Source organism: Schistocerca gregaria, chromosome 6 (genome assembly GCF_023897955.1).
Source record: "Schistocerca gregaria isolate iqSchGreg1 chromosome 6, iqSchGreg1.2, whole genome shotgun sequence".
NCBI lineage: Eukaryota > Metazoa > Arthropoda > Insecta > Orthoptera > Acrididae > Schistocerca > Schistocerca gregaria.
The window spans coordinates 259,789,271-259,806,271 of NC_064925.1; the positions used below are offsets into that span (position 1 = coordinate 259,789,271).

The following is a 17,001-nucleotide window of genomic DNA, read 5'->3' on the forward strand; positions in this document are numbered from 1 at the left end:
GCCTTCCCTTCTTTGCTTAGGACTGGGTTGCCATCTGAGCTCTTGATATTCATACACGTGGTTCTCTTCTCTCCAAAGGCCTCTTTAATTTTCCTGTAGGCAGTATCTATCTTACCCCTAGTGAGATAAGCCTCTACATCCTTACATTTGTCCTCTAGCCATCCCTGTTTAGCCATTTTGCACTTCCTGTCGATCTCATTTTTGAGACGTTTGTATTCCTTTTTGCCTGCTTCATTTACTGCATTTTTATATTTTCTCCTTTCATCAATTAAATTCAATATTTCTTCTGTTACCCAAGGATTTCTAGCAGCCCTCGTCTTTTTACCTACTTTATCCTCTGCTGCCTTCACTACTTCATCCCTCAGAGCTACCCATTCTTCTTCTACTGTATTTCTTTCCCCTATTCCTGTCAATTGTTCCCTTATGCTCTCTCAAACTCTGTACAACCTCTGGTTCTTTCAGTTTATCCAGGTCCCATCTCCTTAATTTCTCACATTTTTGCAGTTTCTTCAGTTTTAATCTACAGGTCATAACCAATAGATTGTGGTCAGAGTCCACATCTGCCCCTGGAAATGTCTTACAACTTAAAACCTGGTTCCTAAATCTCTGTCTTACCATTATATAATCTATCTGATACCTTTTAGTATCTCCAGGGTTCTTCCACGTATACAACCTTCTTTCATGATTCTTAAACCAAGTGTTGGCTATGATTATGTTGTGCTCTGTGCAAAATTCTACTAGGCGGCTTCCTCTTTCATTTCTTAGCCCCAATCCATATTCACCTACTATGTTTCCTTCTCTCCCTTTTCCTACACTCGAATTCCAGTCACCCATTACTATTAAATTTTCGTCTCCCTTCACTATCTGAACTAGTATGATTCATAAAATAACCTCAGTAGCCACAAAGGGCAAGGGTCCAAACAGCTGGAAACCATGTTTCCTGGATGGCAAAACAGAATGCAGTGTATGGGCTTGAAAGCTGCTGTTGCTCCACCAGGTGGGTGGAAAAACCCATTACAATTCCACTGGCAGATAAAACTGACTGACTACTGTTGGGGCATGAAGTGACCAGAAATGGAAGGTTTAGGGGGTGGGGGAGGGGGGAGCTGCGTGGGCAGGTAGTGAGCTGGGGTCATGTATGGCCACCAGATGAGATGTTGGCATGGGCTCACATAGGTTCAGTGGCACATTGCCTGGGGAGATCAGGTGCCTCAGGGGCCACCGGGATCTCCACCTTTGGCACAGAAGGCATATGTGCAGAGTCCATTAATGTGGAGACCCATCAGAGTTTCCTTTGTCTTAGAAGATTTCTTTTTATCCTCCTCCTCCTCAGAAGACGAGGACTGAGAAGGTTTCCCTGAACTAATTTCAAGTACACAGGAGGACAGACATCAACCTGTGTCTCCTTCAGCCCCTGGCTGGCGTCTGGTTATGGACCAGCAAGAATCATGGAAGGGAAGAGTCCCAAGAGACCTCTTCCTAGCTAGAGAAGCCAGAGGAGGATGAGGTACCTCCGGCTGACGGATGGGGAGTGGTTTTCCCAAGAGGTGGGTATGTGAGAGGCGGCAGATAAATGGAAAGACAAGGCATGGTGTATCTGTTTTCAGACAAGGTTGAGAGGGTAATTTTGGTCTGTAAAGAAACCAGTGAGACCCCTTATAAATGGGGAGAGGACCTGTCCAACACTACAGATGTGATGTCTGTGTTTGGCTAGGGACTTCTTGGAATGAAATGTGTGTCACCTGTCAAAGTGGTTGCTGGTGTTTGGCAGATACTGATGTCACCATCCTTGAGGTGGAGGACAATACCAACATTTCCTCCACAGCCTCTCCATAGTTCCTGTTCCTTTACCACATAGCGCCCTGTTCATCACTGTTGATGCCATGCTGCTCTACACTAAACTCCCTTAACAACCACATCTTGACACTACTGAACACTACCTTTCCTAACACCCGGCTTGACTCCAAACCCACAACTTGCTTCCTGGCTACCATCACCAAATATATCCTCATCTGCAATTACTTGTCGAAACAAAAATGTGGTAGAGCAAGGGACACCCATATGTTGTCATCCTATACCAACCTATCAAATCCCTCATATTTGTTCAGATTAACTGATAACATCTTCGTAATCTGGACTGAGGGTGAGACACCCTATCCACATTCCTCCAGATACTCAAAGCCTTCTACCTTGCTTCACCTGGTTCTCAGACACCTTCCTCGATGCTGACCTCTACTTCAAGGAAGCTACATCAGTACCTATGTCTTTGACTACTACTTCTTGTGTCCTGGCATGAGGAATAGCCTGCTCACTATCCTTACCAACCCTCCCACAATGGTATTCCACCACCTAACAAACCTACAGAATATCCTTATACAACCCTACTCCACCCCTGCTCTCAACCCCTTTCCTCATGGCTCATATCCCAGTAATAGACCTAGATGCAACACACGCCACACTCATCCTCCTTCCACTACCTACTCCAGACAGGTCAAAGGCATCTCCTATCCTATTAAAGGCAGAGCTACTTGTGAAAGCAGTCATGTGATATACAAACTAAGCTACAATCGTTATACTACTTTCTACGTGGGCATGACAACGAGCTCTCTATTGGCATGAATGGTCACCAACGAGAGGCGGCCAATAGACAGCTCAATCACGGAGATGCTGAAAATGCTGCCCAATAACATGCTTCACTTCAATGACTGCTTCACAGCCTGTGCCGTCTGGATGCTTCCTACCAACACCAGATTTTCTGAATCGCTCACGTGCAAACTCTCTCTCTCTGCAATAAATCCTACATTCCCAAAAACCTCCTTGCCCCAACCTTCGCTAGCCCCTGTCCTTCACTTACCTCTCCCTTACCCTGCTCCAACACCAGCACTACACAGCTCTTCATTCCAGCAACATAGTCCTAGTCCTGCCCCCCCCCCCCCCCACTTCCCTCCTTTTCCCACTCTCTCCTCTTCCTGCCACCCTTAATATTTCCTACTGCATCCACCTGCCCTATCCTGTTCCTACCACATCCCTGCACTCTTCCACAAGCAACACCATATCTGTTCCCACATCTACCCTGCTATCCCTCCTCTTCCCTGCCTAGCGTCGTCCTTACTTTCACCACGCACAGAGTGCTTCTCCTGTCAGGTTCAGTTGCTGTACGCAGCCCTATGTCAGTGGCCAGAGAGTGGTTGTGCATGTGCAGTTGTGGTCGTGAGAATGTGTGTGCGTTTTCTACTTTAGAAGAAGGCCTTTAGGCTGAAAGCTCAAATGTATAGCATTCTATTTGTTTTGACTTGTCTGCAACTCAGTGTCTCCTCTATATGGCGAGTAGCAATCTATCCTTTTTATGATACTGTTGTCATTCCATGCTGGATTTTCCACCGTTTGATTTCCAACAAATGTATTCCCCTTTTTTTATCTTCAGTTCCTGGCAAAGTTATCTTCTTCATTTATTTTCTTTTGTTAGATACTTTGAAATTTTATGATAACACTATAGATTTGGGACGTAACTGTCAGATATCACCTTCACCTGCCCTCAGTGCACTAACACACTGCCATCAGCGCACAGGCACCTGAACCAGCACCTGCTATAATCCGCCTAGTAGATTAACAACAAGGATTGGTGAGCAGCCAGCCTGGATCAAGCTCTTAGGCATTTTTTTCACATCCAATTAGGTAAATGCCGGGCTGATAACCACTTTCAGCCTCAGTTACAGTTTACACAAACATTTAGAAAACATTACCACACTTGAACATGAGATCTACACTAGATGCATATATGAAGTACACAAATTAATTCCAGGAAGGGAGTGATGCTGTCAAGAAAGGATCCAGCCACCAACATTGCCAAATTCAATGTATTGGATATCTAACAAATGCCAAAATTGTGGTGAAACAAACATACACAAAAAAGAAATAATTTATCACCATTATCATGTACAATAAATACACTCCAGGAGTTTGTCAAGCATTAATGTCAGTAATTCTTCCCCACCCCAAATATAACCATCCTACGACAACAGACAATCACCATAAACAGCAATTTCAACACATGAAGCAGCAAATTATCCTTTCCTTTCTTTTTTCTCTTCAGATTAGGTTGGTTAGCTGATTTGGACGGAGAGGACCACACAGCGAGGTCATCTGTCCCATTGGATTAGGGAAGGATGGGGAAGGAAATCGGCTGTACCCTTTCAAAGGAACCATTCTGACATTTACCTGAAGCAATTTAAGAAAATCATGGAAAACTTAAATCAGGATGGCTGGGCACAGGTTCGAAACATAATCATGTCAAATGAGAGTCCAGTGTGCTAACCAGTGCGCACCGTGTTTGATCCAGGTTAGATTATGTCAACAGTCGTGTTGCAGCAACTATGTTTATGAGAGACAAGACAGATGTGTGTAAAATAAAAGTAACCCACTGCTTATGAATTACAGTATTATCTTTGCAATACTATATGTGGCAGAAAAGAAAGCAATGTTCAAGCTGTCTAAACGTTACTGTTGAAAGAACTGATGATATTTCTGATTGGACCAGTATTTAAGCCCACATTTTGCATCACATGTTCCACAACTGAGCTTCATTTTAATAATTTTGAACTGTTTTAACACAGAGAGGGTGATGAGGATGACTTACGAATAAAGTTGCAACTCTCAATAAATATGGCTTGTTTTTCCTACTTAATAGCACAAAAAGCTACACACAAATTTATTATAGTGCAACTTCAAAAATAGGGGACAATAATTAGAGAATATTGATCAGCGAGAAAATAAAATAACTAATTACTACAACTAATGTTGGAAACAAAAACTCACAATACTTGCCCATGAACTGTATGACTTTTCTAACACATGTAACACATTTAAAACTAGTACTACCATTATTCTCCCATTGTTCAATAATGCTATTCAATCAACCCAATGTTTCAAATTTTCCCCAGAATCACAGTCACTACCCACACAATTTACCAACAACAATTCTAAAAACATTAACATAAAACTAGCAGCCCTCTAACGAGAAATGGTCTGAATCTCCACTGGGAAAAAATTATGTTGTAATCACAAATTCAAACGACAATTCTCCTCCAGAGTTAAGAAATAATTTGTGACAAAAAGGAAAGTTCCTATTTTTCAATTTTAAAATAAGGAAAGATGACCACTAAGGAACAGTAAAAATATTTTTCTCCTTGTACGATTTCCTGCAATTACTACTAACGCACAAATGAATTAAAGACAATGGAAGAGAGAATATTTGTCAAAATTATGTTCAACAGTTTTGATGATAAATTAAGTAAAACTTTACATTTACTACAATAAAGAATGAATGAAAAGAAACACAGTTCAACTACAAAATTCACATAAAATTAAAAATTATATCTCCAGCTGAAGTAGCCCAACAATAAGTTATGAGGAAATAAAAAGCATTTGGACTGGCTGCAGAGCATCACTACACAAAATTTACACCTCAAATGTATGAAGGTGATGCTTAGCAACAGATGTAACTATACCTAACCTCACTGAGCAGAGTTCCAAATTTACTTAACGAGCTTTTGAAGAAACACCCTGCCATATCATGCAATTTGACTACACCCCATCTTTATGTGAAACACATATACCTTCCTTTAAGCAAAGACAAAAAGATGGGAAATGAAATTATTTGATTAACAGCATTTTTTTTTTCATTTTCATTTTAATTTCTCTTTTCACCCATTTTTCAGTTTCTTGCCTTCCTTTGCAACCGTAAAACCAAAGATGAGCAATGAGGTTGTAACACACCCGCATAAATAATACCAAAAATATCATCCTGCATCTCTAAACATTAAATACAGTTATCCTCATTTAGGGCTTTCCATGCTGCACAAGGTACTTGGGATGAATACTGGGCTGCTTCCTTGAATGGGCCACAACCAATTTCCTCTGTCATTCTTAGGTACATGGGCTAGTTCTCAGTCACTATCGTTAACATCAATAATTAACAGCATATCAGACCTAATTTCATTCTTTATTTAAGAAGAGATGGACTGACCTACCCCGACAATGTTAAATTTAGTGACTCGGCTTTTCAGCAACCATTGACTTGAAACTTTTACATGACATTAAACTTTATGTTCTGAGCCTACCGAACTACAATAATTGCATTTCAGACACTGCTTTCAGAAATACATTTTTTAAATTGCACGATTAAAATTTTGTGAACTTTTTTTGTATATGTTATCCTAAATAATTTTAATAATACACAACGAAAATGCAACAGAAAATGTAAATTTTCAGGAACGGCTTCTAAAATTTCAAAAGACTGTAATTCACATAATGTGTGCTTAATTTTTTATTTTTAGTTACTCAGAAGCACCTTGCACCATACTGTATATCATCCTCTTGATCTTTTTTAAGTCTTTTCTTCTTTCTGAACTCCTTAGTGGACAATTGTGCTACATACTCTGTTTTATCAATCCGAACCTTGTCCATCCGCTCAAGTTCTCTGATGCAGTTTGCTCCAAGATTAATTCCCATATGACGTAGCAATTTCACCCTACCAATGTGGCCATCATTAAAAGCAATAACACCATCACTGACCCCCCCCCCCCCCCCCACTTTAGTGTCTTCGTTCCAACAAAAACATTTTTTGGTAAGGGAGTCCATATAAAATTATTGAAAGACTCATTGGGATTTTGAGCCTGGCCATGCAGACACTTCTTCAGTAATTCAGGATTTGCCAGGTCTCTGTAAATAGGTTTACTGATATCCATGACCGCTGCTGAGCAGGAATGTTTATGGCTGTATGAACTGTTTGAGTACGGGGCATTGCGGTAATTGCACCATGAATCAGGCCCAGGAGGGTAAAGGTGGTGTACTGTATTTTCATCAATTGACAATCTGTGGAAGAAGGTAGCCCATACTGCCTGCTTCATTTTCAACAAATCCTCAGGATTATTTCAAATGACCATCCCATAATACTTCTGTAGTTCATCAACCATTTTGTCTGTCAGCCTGCCTCTTATGGTTTTACCATCAGAAAGTTTCTTGTCTCTCAAACTTTGTTTAAACTTCCTCACCCTGGCACCCATCCTCTGCTGGACTGGGCATGACCAGCACATCCCAGTTTTGTGATAATCTTCTCACCATAAGGCTGAGCAGCTACTACACTGTTTTACGCTTTTGGGTCTTCATCACCTAAGAACTTAGTGTAACACACTCCCCTTTCGTTCACAGATCAACTAAAAATTTCAATAGCTGCAAAGGCTTCGATACTGCCACTTGTTCCTTCATAATCTCTATCACAGATATTAACGTCTTCATTCCCTGATTTACACTTATAGCAATGTTTGGTTGAAATATGGAAATATATTACCTTTCCAGTATCTACATTGTCAGTGTAGCAACAGAATTCTTACAACTGTAGCTGCACTTCTGCCAAGTGCCATCAAAAGCTACTGGTATGTCAGTCATACCATCATTTATTTCAACAGCTTCGTTTACAGCACCCTTTGTTGACTCACTTACAATAGATTCCACAGCAGCTCCAATAAATCCTGTATACTTGTCGATTTTACAAGGTGGGCTTGGCAAATTCATCATGGCAGACATTGTTTCAGCTGCTGTGTGTCCTTTGCCAATAGCTATCAATCCATAAAACAACCTAATATTCACTTCAAAATCATTATCTTTACACTTATCAGAATTCCAAAATGAATGAGTATATTTACAACTGGCACTATTAGTAATACGTTTCCTGGCTAGTCCATTTGATACATCCCTGTCTTCATGTGAACTAACTGGTCCTCCACCTATTTTACAACATACACTTTCACCTAACACCCCTGTTAGGATGTGGAAATCTCTCAGAATATAACCTAACGTATCATTTACATCACTTTTGTTTCGAGAAAACTGTATCACAATGTTTTATCTTAATCATCGAAGCACTAATGGATGTTTCTCTGGATACTGCATTTCATTGTCTGTAATTTCATGCGCCTCATGTTGAACACAATGTTTCCCTTTATTTGAAAATCTATTAGCATGAAAACCACGTTTCGAAAAAACACTTTGTTTTGGCATCATACTTTACTTTTTGAGAGATTTACCAATCTATTTGTCACGTTTCCTTGGAAAAACGTTAGCACTTCAGCATTCAACGCGTGTTTATACCATGAAACGACACGATATTGTTTTTGACAGTGATACCAATACAAACATGTAGTTTAAGTTTTATAACCCAGCAGTCCACAGCCTTCTATATAAAAAAGTTATCGATTTCACTAGATCCTGAAGCAACACACGTAAAAAATTTTAAATTTTCAACCAGTGTAGATTACATTTAAAAAAATAAAATACTTCCCTATGGAGTTTATAAGTGATATGTGTACCATTTCATTTGGAAAATCGCAAATTTTATAATGAGAGAAAAATTCGAAAATGTGAAGGGGGGAAAAAAAAGAAATAAAAAAATTTCTAACTCCCCTTAACTCAGTCACTATTATTAAACAGGCACTTAAACTATATTTTCAGAGTAATCTCTACATATTTCAACGAAATATGTCTTGTGATTTTTTTCCCCTTCAAACAATAGTTTTTATTTTAGTGCTACAGTGGGTGGTGCCGACAGGCCTTTCGGAAGGAAGTAGACAGTTGATAAAGAGTTCAGCGACAATGATCACTGTTTCCAAATGCCTGGTACAGGACACAAATCAGGGACATCGCCATATACAGGTAACAGAGGTGGTCTTGAAAGACACAAAGAAGACATTTCAAGACTGACTCCGAAGTCAAGAATTAGTTTCTTCCAATTGAACAATTGGCTATTTTTACCCTCCCAAACAAACACTGTATCCAACAAGTTGAATTGTCATAATTATTGTGATTCACCCATTGAAAATGTGAAAGAGTAGTTTAAAGTTAAGCCATTTCAATTTTCAGATGAGTCAAGTTTAAGTGAAGCAAAGGTTTATAGGCAGTTTTCTCATCTTCAGAAAAATCAAATGTCAACCAGAACAATTTATATAGAAAAAGAAGTGGCTCGAATACAGGGCAACAAATTTTAACAGGCATTACCCAAAGGACAACGTAGTCATTATTGTACCTATTTATACACACAAAATGTCTGGGAGGGGGGGGGGGGGGCAATGAAAAGAAAAAAACCAAAAAGCTAACAGAAAATGACTATCAAAATAACGTTTCTGTACACAGAGCATCAAGAAGTTCGTGGGCAGATACGGAACTGCAAGTTCCTATTATTTAGCAGAGTGCACAATGGATTGAGTTTATGTGCCACACTACAGCACAAACTTAGGAACCTGTATAGGATAGACAGTTCCACCATACAAGTACAGGAAAAAGTAATTAGTAATACATTCTGGGTAAATGGTGCTTTGAGTCAGCTATAAAGTGAACTCTGATGGCTAAATTGGAAGATCATTACATACGAAATGATACAAAATTACACAAAACTGTGGAAATAAATAAATTGCCAATTACAGAAGCTAAGAATACTGAGGCAATAATATAGGCCCTATTGTAGTACTAAGTTCTACTGTTTTGATACTGCATCACTTTATCCAAAATCTTTGAACCCACATTCTAGGTAATATGATGCAGTAACAAGAACCAAGAAATTCATAAACAACTTCTGTGAAAGCTTACATACACAACAGTTTTAATGAGAAGTAGCAATTTATTTTCTAGAAGGATAAGGACGAATATGAAAAGCGAACTTGTTCATTGCTCTGCTGTAATTGGAAAAATAGCAAAATTAGAGAAGTGTATTAATACAATTTTATCAGAGCCTCATAAAAACGAAACAGGGTAGGTTGTAGGGAGAATCATACCATTCTGAAGTTTGAGCAAGGAATTGATCATAACATTAAAATATGGGTAGAATCTGGCCACACCAACAGTTCATCAAAGAGAGATATTCAAAGAAATTAACGAACTCTGCAATTTTTTTTACCTTCTTTTTCTTTTTTCAGCTAGGATACATCTAAAAATGAAGATGACACGTATGTCTTAAATTGCACATAGAAATTTCACATAAATAATTGCTCAAAAATCATAATGGTAATTGTGTTGTACTCAAATAACTAAGATTAATGTAAATATCAGTGGCCTGAGCGCTAAAATTACTTCCCCAAACAAGAATTTCTGTACCACAGTAACACAAAGACTATAATTTAAAAGCATTAATGACTGATGGTAACCTGTTTTCGAAAATACATTTACCAATGGAGCAACTACAAATGATCTTCACATGGTGTAATTACAGTAATACGACATTTCTTCCAGACTCATTTTCATCTGTCTGCACTCCCACTGTTTATGTATCGTGTTGATAGCTAGTCCCAGAGTAAGTCAACAAAAACAACCGCATTTCAAATGTATGCCCACACAAATAAATTTTTCTTGGATTACCCAAGGATGATTAATTTGCATAATTCCAGTGGAGTAAATGATATTATAACGATTATGTACGACGACTAAGCGGCGTTCCAAACAAGTGTTTGACTGGATGAGAACGAAATCAACATAAACTAATTGGCGTGAATCTAAACATCTGAATCGTGTTTGTATACATGAGAGAAGTCACTCAGATACTTCAGCAACCACTTTCTCAATAAACCGGCGTCTTATTTACACAAAAATACATCAAAATGAAACATGCTTAGATATGTAGAGAGACTGACACTTACTCTTCACTAAAGCCATTGACATGCAATATCCTCATCTGCTTCACTATTGTGCTTTTCCCTGATTCTCCGGCACCTTGTTAAAAAACAGAAGTCATATCAGGCGTAATTCAGAACACAAAATTAATCAAAAATATCTCATACTGTCTCAATATGGCTGACAGGACTTTACGATCAACTAAAGCACTCTGATCTTTTATTTACCTAGTAATAATAACCTGTGCGTTGCTCTATACACTTGTTTATCCTTTTGGAGTTGTGCGTTTATCTTTTTATTTCGTTCACTTAAAATTTTTCGTTCTTCTTGGTCCGCTTTTGAGCCTCCGCTACCAAAACAACCCATGGCATCAGGCCAGTTATCAAGAAATATGGTGGGTAGGCAGCACCGATGGGTCTCGCCCTACCTCGCGTTTAAAAAGATATTCCCTATTTTGCAGGCTTTAATGGTTCACGCACTTCACAATACACTTAACGACACATATCTGCATACACATTCCGACACTTGTCATCCATCACGAAATCGCTAAAAACATAGTTTATTTAGACCTTTACGTAAGACGAAATTCGCACAACACTGAGACAGAGCTTGCACTTGACTGCCAAGGGTAGGGACGTGATGCATTCTGGGATATCTATCGCTATGAGCTTAAGTTTTCTAACATCGCTGAAAGAAAAAGGTAGAATGCTTATCAACTTTAGTCAATATTTATTGGCGATAGGAAGAAATTATCGGTATCTGACATTATACAATAATAAATAAACAATGTGAAGAGTTAATTATAACATTGGTATAATAGCTTTAACCCCTCTTATCAAAATAATGCAAACTGTAATTCGCACTGCAAGATTCGAATACAATGTGTATATTTTTTTCTAAAAAGCCTAAATTAATAAGGTTCACAATTAAACATTACGATTCCAACAGGAATTAGACACATTAAAGATCACAAAAGCAACAGATGTCTTCAATATTCCACAATATTGTATTAAAACTTCCTCTGCTAAAACAAAGATCTTCAAATTGCAAATGTTTTATCTGTGCAACTACATGCAAGATGTTTACATCTGATCAGAGTTGTATTACATGTGACAGTGACATGGGGAATAGTGTGACAGTGTAAATAATGTTTGACTTGGAGAAAGTACTTGTTTTTGTAGCTCACCTATCACACTCACTATTTCCTAGAAGCTGTCATTTAGGAATTATGTTATAAAACTGCTTATATTTGACGTTCCGTCTATTAATAAACACCGGTAATGGATCATAACAGCATTTCGTGAAGCAATAGAGTGTGGGCACCAGGTATTGTACCATAACGTAATCCAACCGAGTCAGGGGCAAAAGACAGCATAAAATTGTAATTTGCTTAGTAAACTTCTTCATATGTCATGTGTATTACCCAAATCAGACAGACACCTTAGTTCTGTGTGTAGATATTTTAGTAACCTTTATACAGCTGTTTTATAGCTGGATATACAGAAAAATTAGGTATGGCTGTCGCTCTACGTAGAGGTACTATTGTCAGCGAATTATTCAGGATAAAGGCAAGAAGACCTTTAGTTTGTTTATATAAAGCCTTATCAAACACTCAGCCAGCGATCAGTGTACTAACAGAGAAACAGGAAAGTCTGTTGACACGTAAATTAACAGACTTAGTGAAGTGGTATGAAGAAGTAACTGGAATGGATGAAGTCAGGCGAGCGCAAACTAGGGTACTTGAAGCTGAAGAAAAGTTTATAGTCGCACAGGAAAGGAGGAGAGAAGCAAATAAAGCTGTAACAGAAATTCAAACCCAACTGAAGGATATACATGCTGCCTTGGATAGTACCACGAGAGGAGAGGATCGTTATGTTCAGCTAATCACACAAGAACATCAAATACTGAAGGAAGAAAGGAAACTACTGACTGAATTTCAACAGTTAGAGAGGGAAGAGAGAGAATACTTTTCCATGCTTTCTTCAGCGGTTAAGGAAAGTCATGAACAAGAGCGAGCACAAGCTGAAAAAACAAAATACTGGTCAATAATTGGTTCCATTATTGGAACAGTAATTGGAGTTGTTGGGAGCTCAGTTAATAATAGATTAAAAATGAAGGAATTGCGGACATTGATAACAGATTCTGTTGCAAATAATAATGACAGTGTAGGACTTCGTGCAGAAATCTTGCCAAAGTATGAGGAGGAGCTGTCTAGTGTTATTGATAAACTGAAAACTGTGGCATCACTTTCAGATGCTGAAGGGATCCAGCAGTTGAAAGATACGGTTAACAAACTGAATGATGTAACCCGAGCTGAACGCCACAAAAATGTTGGTAACACAGATGTTATTACAGATGCTTTGAACAAACAGACAGTAATTATAGAAAAAAAATTGCAGGAGATAAAATCCACAATACCTGTGTCTCACATTCCGACTTCGGAATTTGCAAATGACAAGATCACTGTTGTCACCATTGAACATGAACAGCAACTACAAAGACAGCAGCGTACAACACAATTACTAATTGTTGGATCAGCTATCCTTGTTATAACTGTACCTCACTTGCTTAAATATGTAGGACTTGTGTAATGTTATCTGTGCCAGTTAAAAAGAAGGTAATAATGGCAGCCACTGTGTGTGAAGAATTGTTTATGTTGTAATTCTAAATTGTTACCACAGTGTTCAATGTTACTACTTTACATACTGAAGTTATGCTTTGCAAATGTGTTGTATTTTCTGCCAGCAATTAGTAACATGTTTTGTGTACAGCCAATATGTTGACATTTTTTTCACAGTGCAGTGAAAAAGGAGAATGTGTGTTCTGTGCCTTAAAAATGCTTAAAACAGATGTATTGGTATACAGCAGAATATTTCCTCTTCTGTGCACTACTACAACTTTAATTTTCTTGTTGTGTATGTTACATAATTTTTATACAATTTTGTTATATCATAAAATGGCTCAAGTCATTGCAAAATGTGAGTGCACACAGTGACATATTTCTTGATCATGTAACCAGTCAGCGACACACAGTAATTGTAACTGCCCTTGAATTATCAACGATGGACAGGAATATATATATATATATATATATATATATATATATATATATATATATATATATGTGTGTGTGTGTGTGTGTGTGTGTGTGTGTGTGTGTGTGTGTCAGAGGGCCAAGGAAAATGCTATACAGTGCTGCTGCATTAGGAGATGCATCTGCCATCTCATGAATAACTTGCTCCCTTAACATAGTCTGATAATTTATTGTATGAACTGCATTTTAAATAATTTAGCATGAGTGGCACCATTATTGTAAATTACTTATATTTTATATGTACAGTGTAGATGCCTGAGTAGTAAGGGAAATACAATGATAACTGCCAAATGGAACTTCTGAGATAAAACAAAAATAAACTTGCACAAGAGTAATAAATGAGAACTATATATATATATATATATATCCCTATTTGTCTTTCACACCCATTGAAGTTAACAGAGGCAGTGTAACGAGTCCAGTATGGGATATAACATGAGGCATTTTGCAGGTGTTGCTTTACATTGTTGAATATAAAAGCCTGTCTCTAGAAAGTATCTAAGTAGTGAGAGCGAATGCATTGATACAAAACAAGATAGTTAAATCAGTACTACATAAATGGGACCACTCATCTGCTTGCTGCAAAATAATGAAATTTTTACAAAGGTTTTTTTTATGATTTATAGGAGAGAAAGTGCAGCAGTCACAAAATGTACAGAATTCTTCCTTGCAAATGGGTATTTGTCCATTGTGCAGTATTACACATTAGAAATGTAACTCATGTTTATTGCATTCCATTTAGTTATTCTGAGGGACCTCACATTGTTTTCACACATGTAATCCATCATGACAATTGCAGTATCTGTTCTGTGGCCAAATTGTACATCTGTTCAGTAATATAATGAACCAATACTGTTCACCATTGTTGAAACTTTCATACCACTATGCTTAGAAGGTCTTAAATGTGTGACAGAGAATGAGTCTGACAATAACATAGGCATATTCAGGTTTCACAAAAGATATATATTCAGGCATTTACATCCTCAGAAAGTGTATCTCAAATAAAAACTTATGTCACGGCAGTATTTAAGCCTTTGCAAATATTACTAAGACATTCATTACTTAGATCACTAATAGCATCATTGTCATTTGGAACAATACAGAGTTTTCACAGATGCTCAAAAACCAAAAGATGATCTGTATGTTAAATGTCATTGGTGTGGTCTTGTTTTGTACGGCAGAGTTTCATGCTGCTCTGTGGATAATGAGGTTTTACTGGTGTCTCACTTGGTCAAGTAGTATTGTTGACAATTGTTAATGGCACTTATCATTATGTTCCCTAAACTTTTGTTTTTAATTTGAACATATTTCTCAAGATGGGCAAATTATGTGTAAAACAGCATACTGCACTGTCTTACTATATTGGGTTTTATTTGTATAATCATATGGTTTATAAGTTTTGTTTAAACATGATATGAACAGGATTCAGATGTGCTCAGTAGTTATGTACAAACAAATAAATGCATTTATATTTTGTTCTTAAATGAGAATTGGTTTCAAAATTTAATTTTCAGCTGAAGCAAATTACTGTGAACATTTCCATACATTTATTTCTTGATACATTTTTAAAAGTAATTTGATTACAGCAACAAATGATAATACTTCTATACAAACATATGTAACAGATATTTGACTTACGATATTCTATGCTCCCTCCTCCTCCACGTGTGTGTATAAGGTGTAAACCTTAAGAATGTGTGTCACTAGAACCTGCTGCTTTTTCGTCATAATTGGGCATTTTATTTCTTATTTTGTAATACTACTATGCCTCTTGTCATATATCTAAAAACAAAGTTGATGTGACTTTCCAAACAAAGCACTGGCAGATCGATAGATACACAAACACAAACATACACACAAAATTCAAGCTTTCACAACCAACGGTTGCTTCTTCAGGAAAGAGGGAAGGAGAGGGAAAGACGAAAGGATGTGGGTTTTATGTGAGAGAGTAAGGAGTCATTCCAAACCCAGGAGCGGAAAGACTTACCTTAAGGGGAAGAAAGGACACACACACACACACACACACACACACACACACACACACACACACACACACACGGGTGTGTGTGTGTGTGTGTGTGTGTGTGGGGGGGCGCGCGCACGAGTGTATAGCTGTCCTTTTTTCCCCCTTAAGGTAAGTCTTTCCGCTCCTGGGATTGGAATGACTCCTTACCCTCTCCCTTAAAACCCACATCCTTTTGTCTTTCCCTCTCCTTCCCTCTTTCCTGAAGAAGCAGCCGTTGGTTGCAAGAGCTTGAGTTTTTGTGTTTGTGTGTGTGTCTGTCGACCTGCCAGCGCTTTTGTTTGGTGGGTCGCATCAGCTTTGTTTTTGGATATATCAACACCTTCAACCCATTACATGCAGTCTCCATCCTTCATCAAAGACACCAACCACTTCCTCGAACGCCTGGAATCCTTACCCAATCTGTTACCCCCGGAAACATCCTTGTAACCATTGATGCCACTTCCTTATACGCAAATATTCCACATGTCCAGGGCCTCGCTGCGATGGAGCACTTCCTTTCACGCCGATCACCTGCCACTCTACCTAAAACCTCTTTCCTCATTACCTTAGCCAGCTTCATCCTGATCCACAACTTCTTCACTTTTGAAGGCCAGACATACCAACAATTACAGGGAACAGCCATGGGTACTATGATGCCATCCTCGTACGCCAACCTATTAATGGGTCACTAAGAGGAAGCCTTCTTGGTTACCCAGGCCTGCCAGCCCAAAGTTTGGTACAGATTTATTGATTACATCTTCATAATCTGGACTCACAGCGAAGAACAACTCCAGAATTTCCTCTCCAACCTCAACTCCTTTAGTGCCATCAGATTCACTTGGTCCTACTCCAAATCCCATGCCACTTTCTTTGACGTTGACCTCCATCTGTCCAATGGCCAGCTTCACACGTCCGTCCACATCACACCCACCAACAAGCAACAGTACCTCCATTATGACAGCTGCCACCCATTCCACATCAAACAGTCCCTTCCCTATAGTCTAGGTCTTCGTGGCAAACGAATCTGCTCCAATCTGGAATCCCTGAACCATTACACCAACAACCTGAAAACAGCTTTCGCCTCCCGCAACTACCCTCCCGACCTGGTACAGAAGCAAATAACCAGAGCCACTTCCTCAAACCCAGAACCTCCCACAGAAGAACCACAAAAGTGCCCCACTTGTGACAGGATACTTTCCGAGACTGGATCAGACTCTGAATGTGGCTCTCCAGCAGGGATACGACT

General features: G+C 38.6%; 2 protein-coding genes across 2 annotated transcripts in view; one reads left to right on the forward strand and one right to left on the reverse strand.

The window, feature by feature from the left end:
• The window catches only part of LOC126278336 (guanine nucleotide-binding protein G(s) subunit alpha), a 339,303-nt gene extending 327,964 nt beyond the window's left edge, over nucleotides 1-11,339 (reverse strand). Inside the window, exons 1-2 of the mRNA XM_049978373.1 lie at nucleotides 10,884-11,339; nucleotides 10,683-10,755 (exon numbers count right to left, since the gene is read on the reverse strand). Of these exons, the coding sequence (XP_049834330.1) occupies nucleotides 10,683-10,755; nucleotides 10,884-11,022 (212 nt within the window). The 5' untranslated portion in view covers nucleotides 11,023-11,339. The remainder of the gene's footprint in view (nucleotides 1-10,682; nucleotides 10,756-10,883) is intronic.
• A 372-nt stretch (nucleotides 11,340-11,711) lies between these two features.
• Nucleotides 11,712-15,240, forward strand: LOC126278337 (mitochondrial potassium channel-like). The gene has a single exon (XM_049978374.1). The coding sequence runs from the start codon at nucleotides 12,171-12,173 to the stop codon at nucleotides 13,245-13,247; it is 1,077 nt and encodes a 358-aa protein (XP_049834331.1). The 5' UTR covers nucleotides 11,712-12,170; the 3' UTR covers nucleotides 13,248-15,240.
• Nucleotides 15,241-17,001: the final 1,761 nt, after the last annotated feature.

Excerpts from the sequence above, each read along its gene's own strand:
- LOC126278337 (XM_049978374.1), top strand. The coding sequence starts at position 12,171 with ATGGCTGTCGCTCTACGTAGAGGTACTATTGTCAGCGAATTATTCAGG.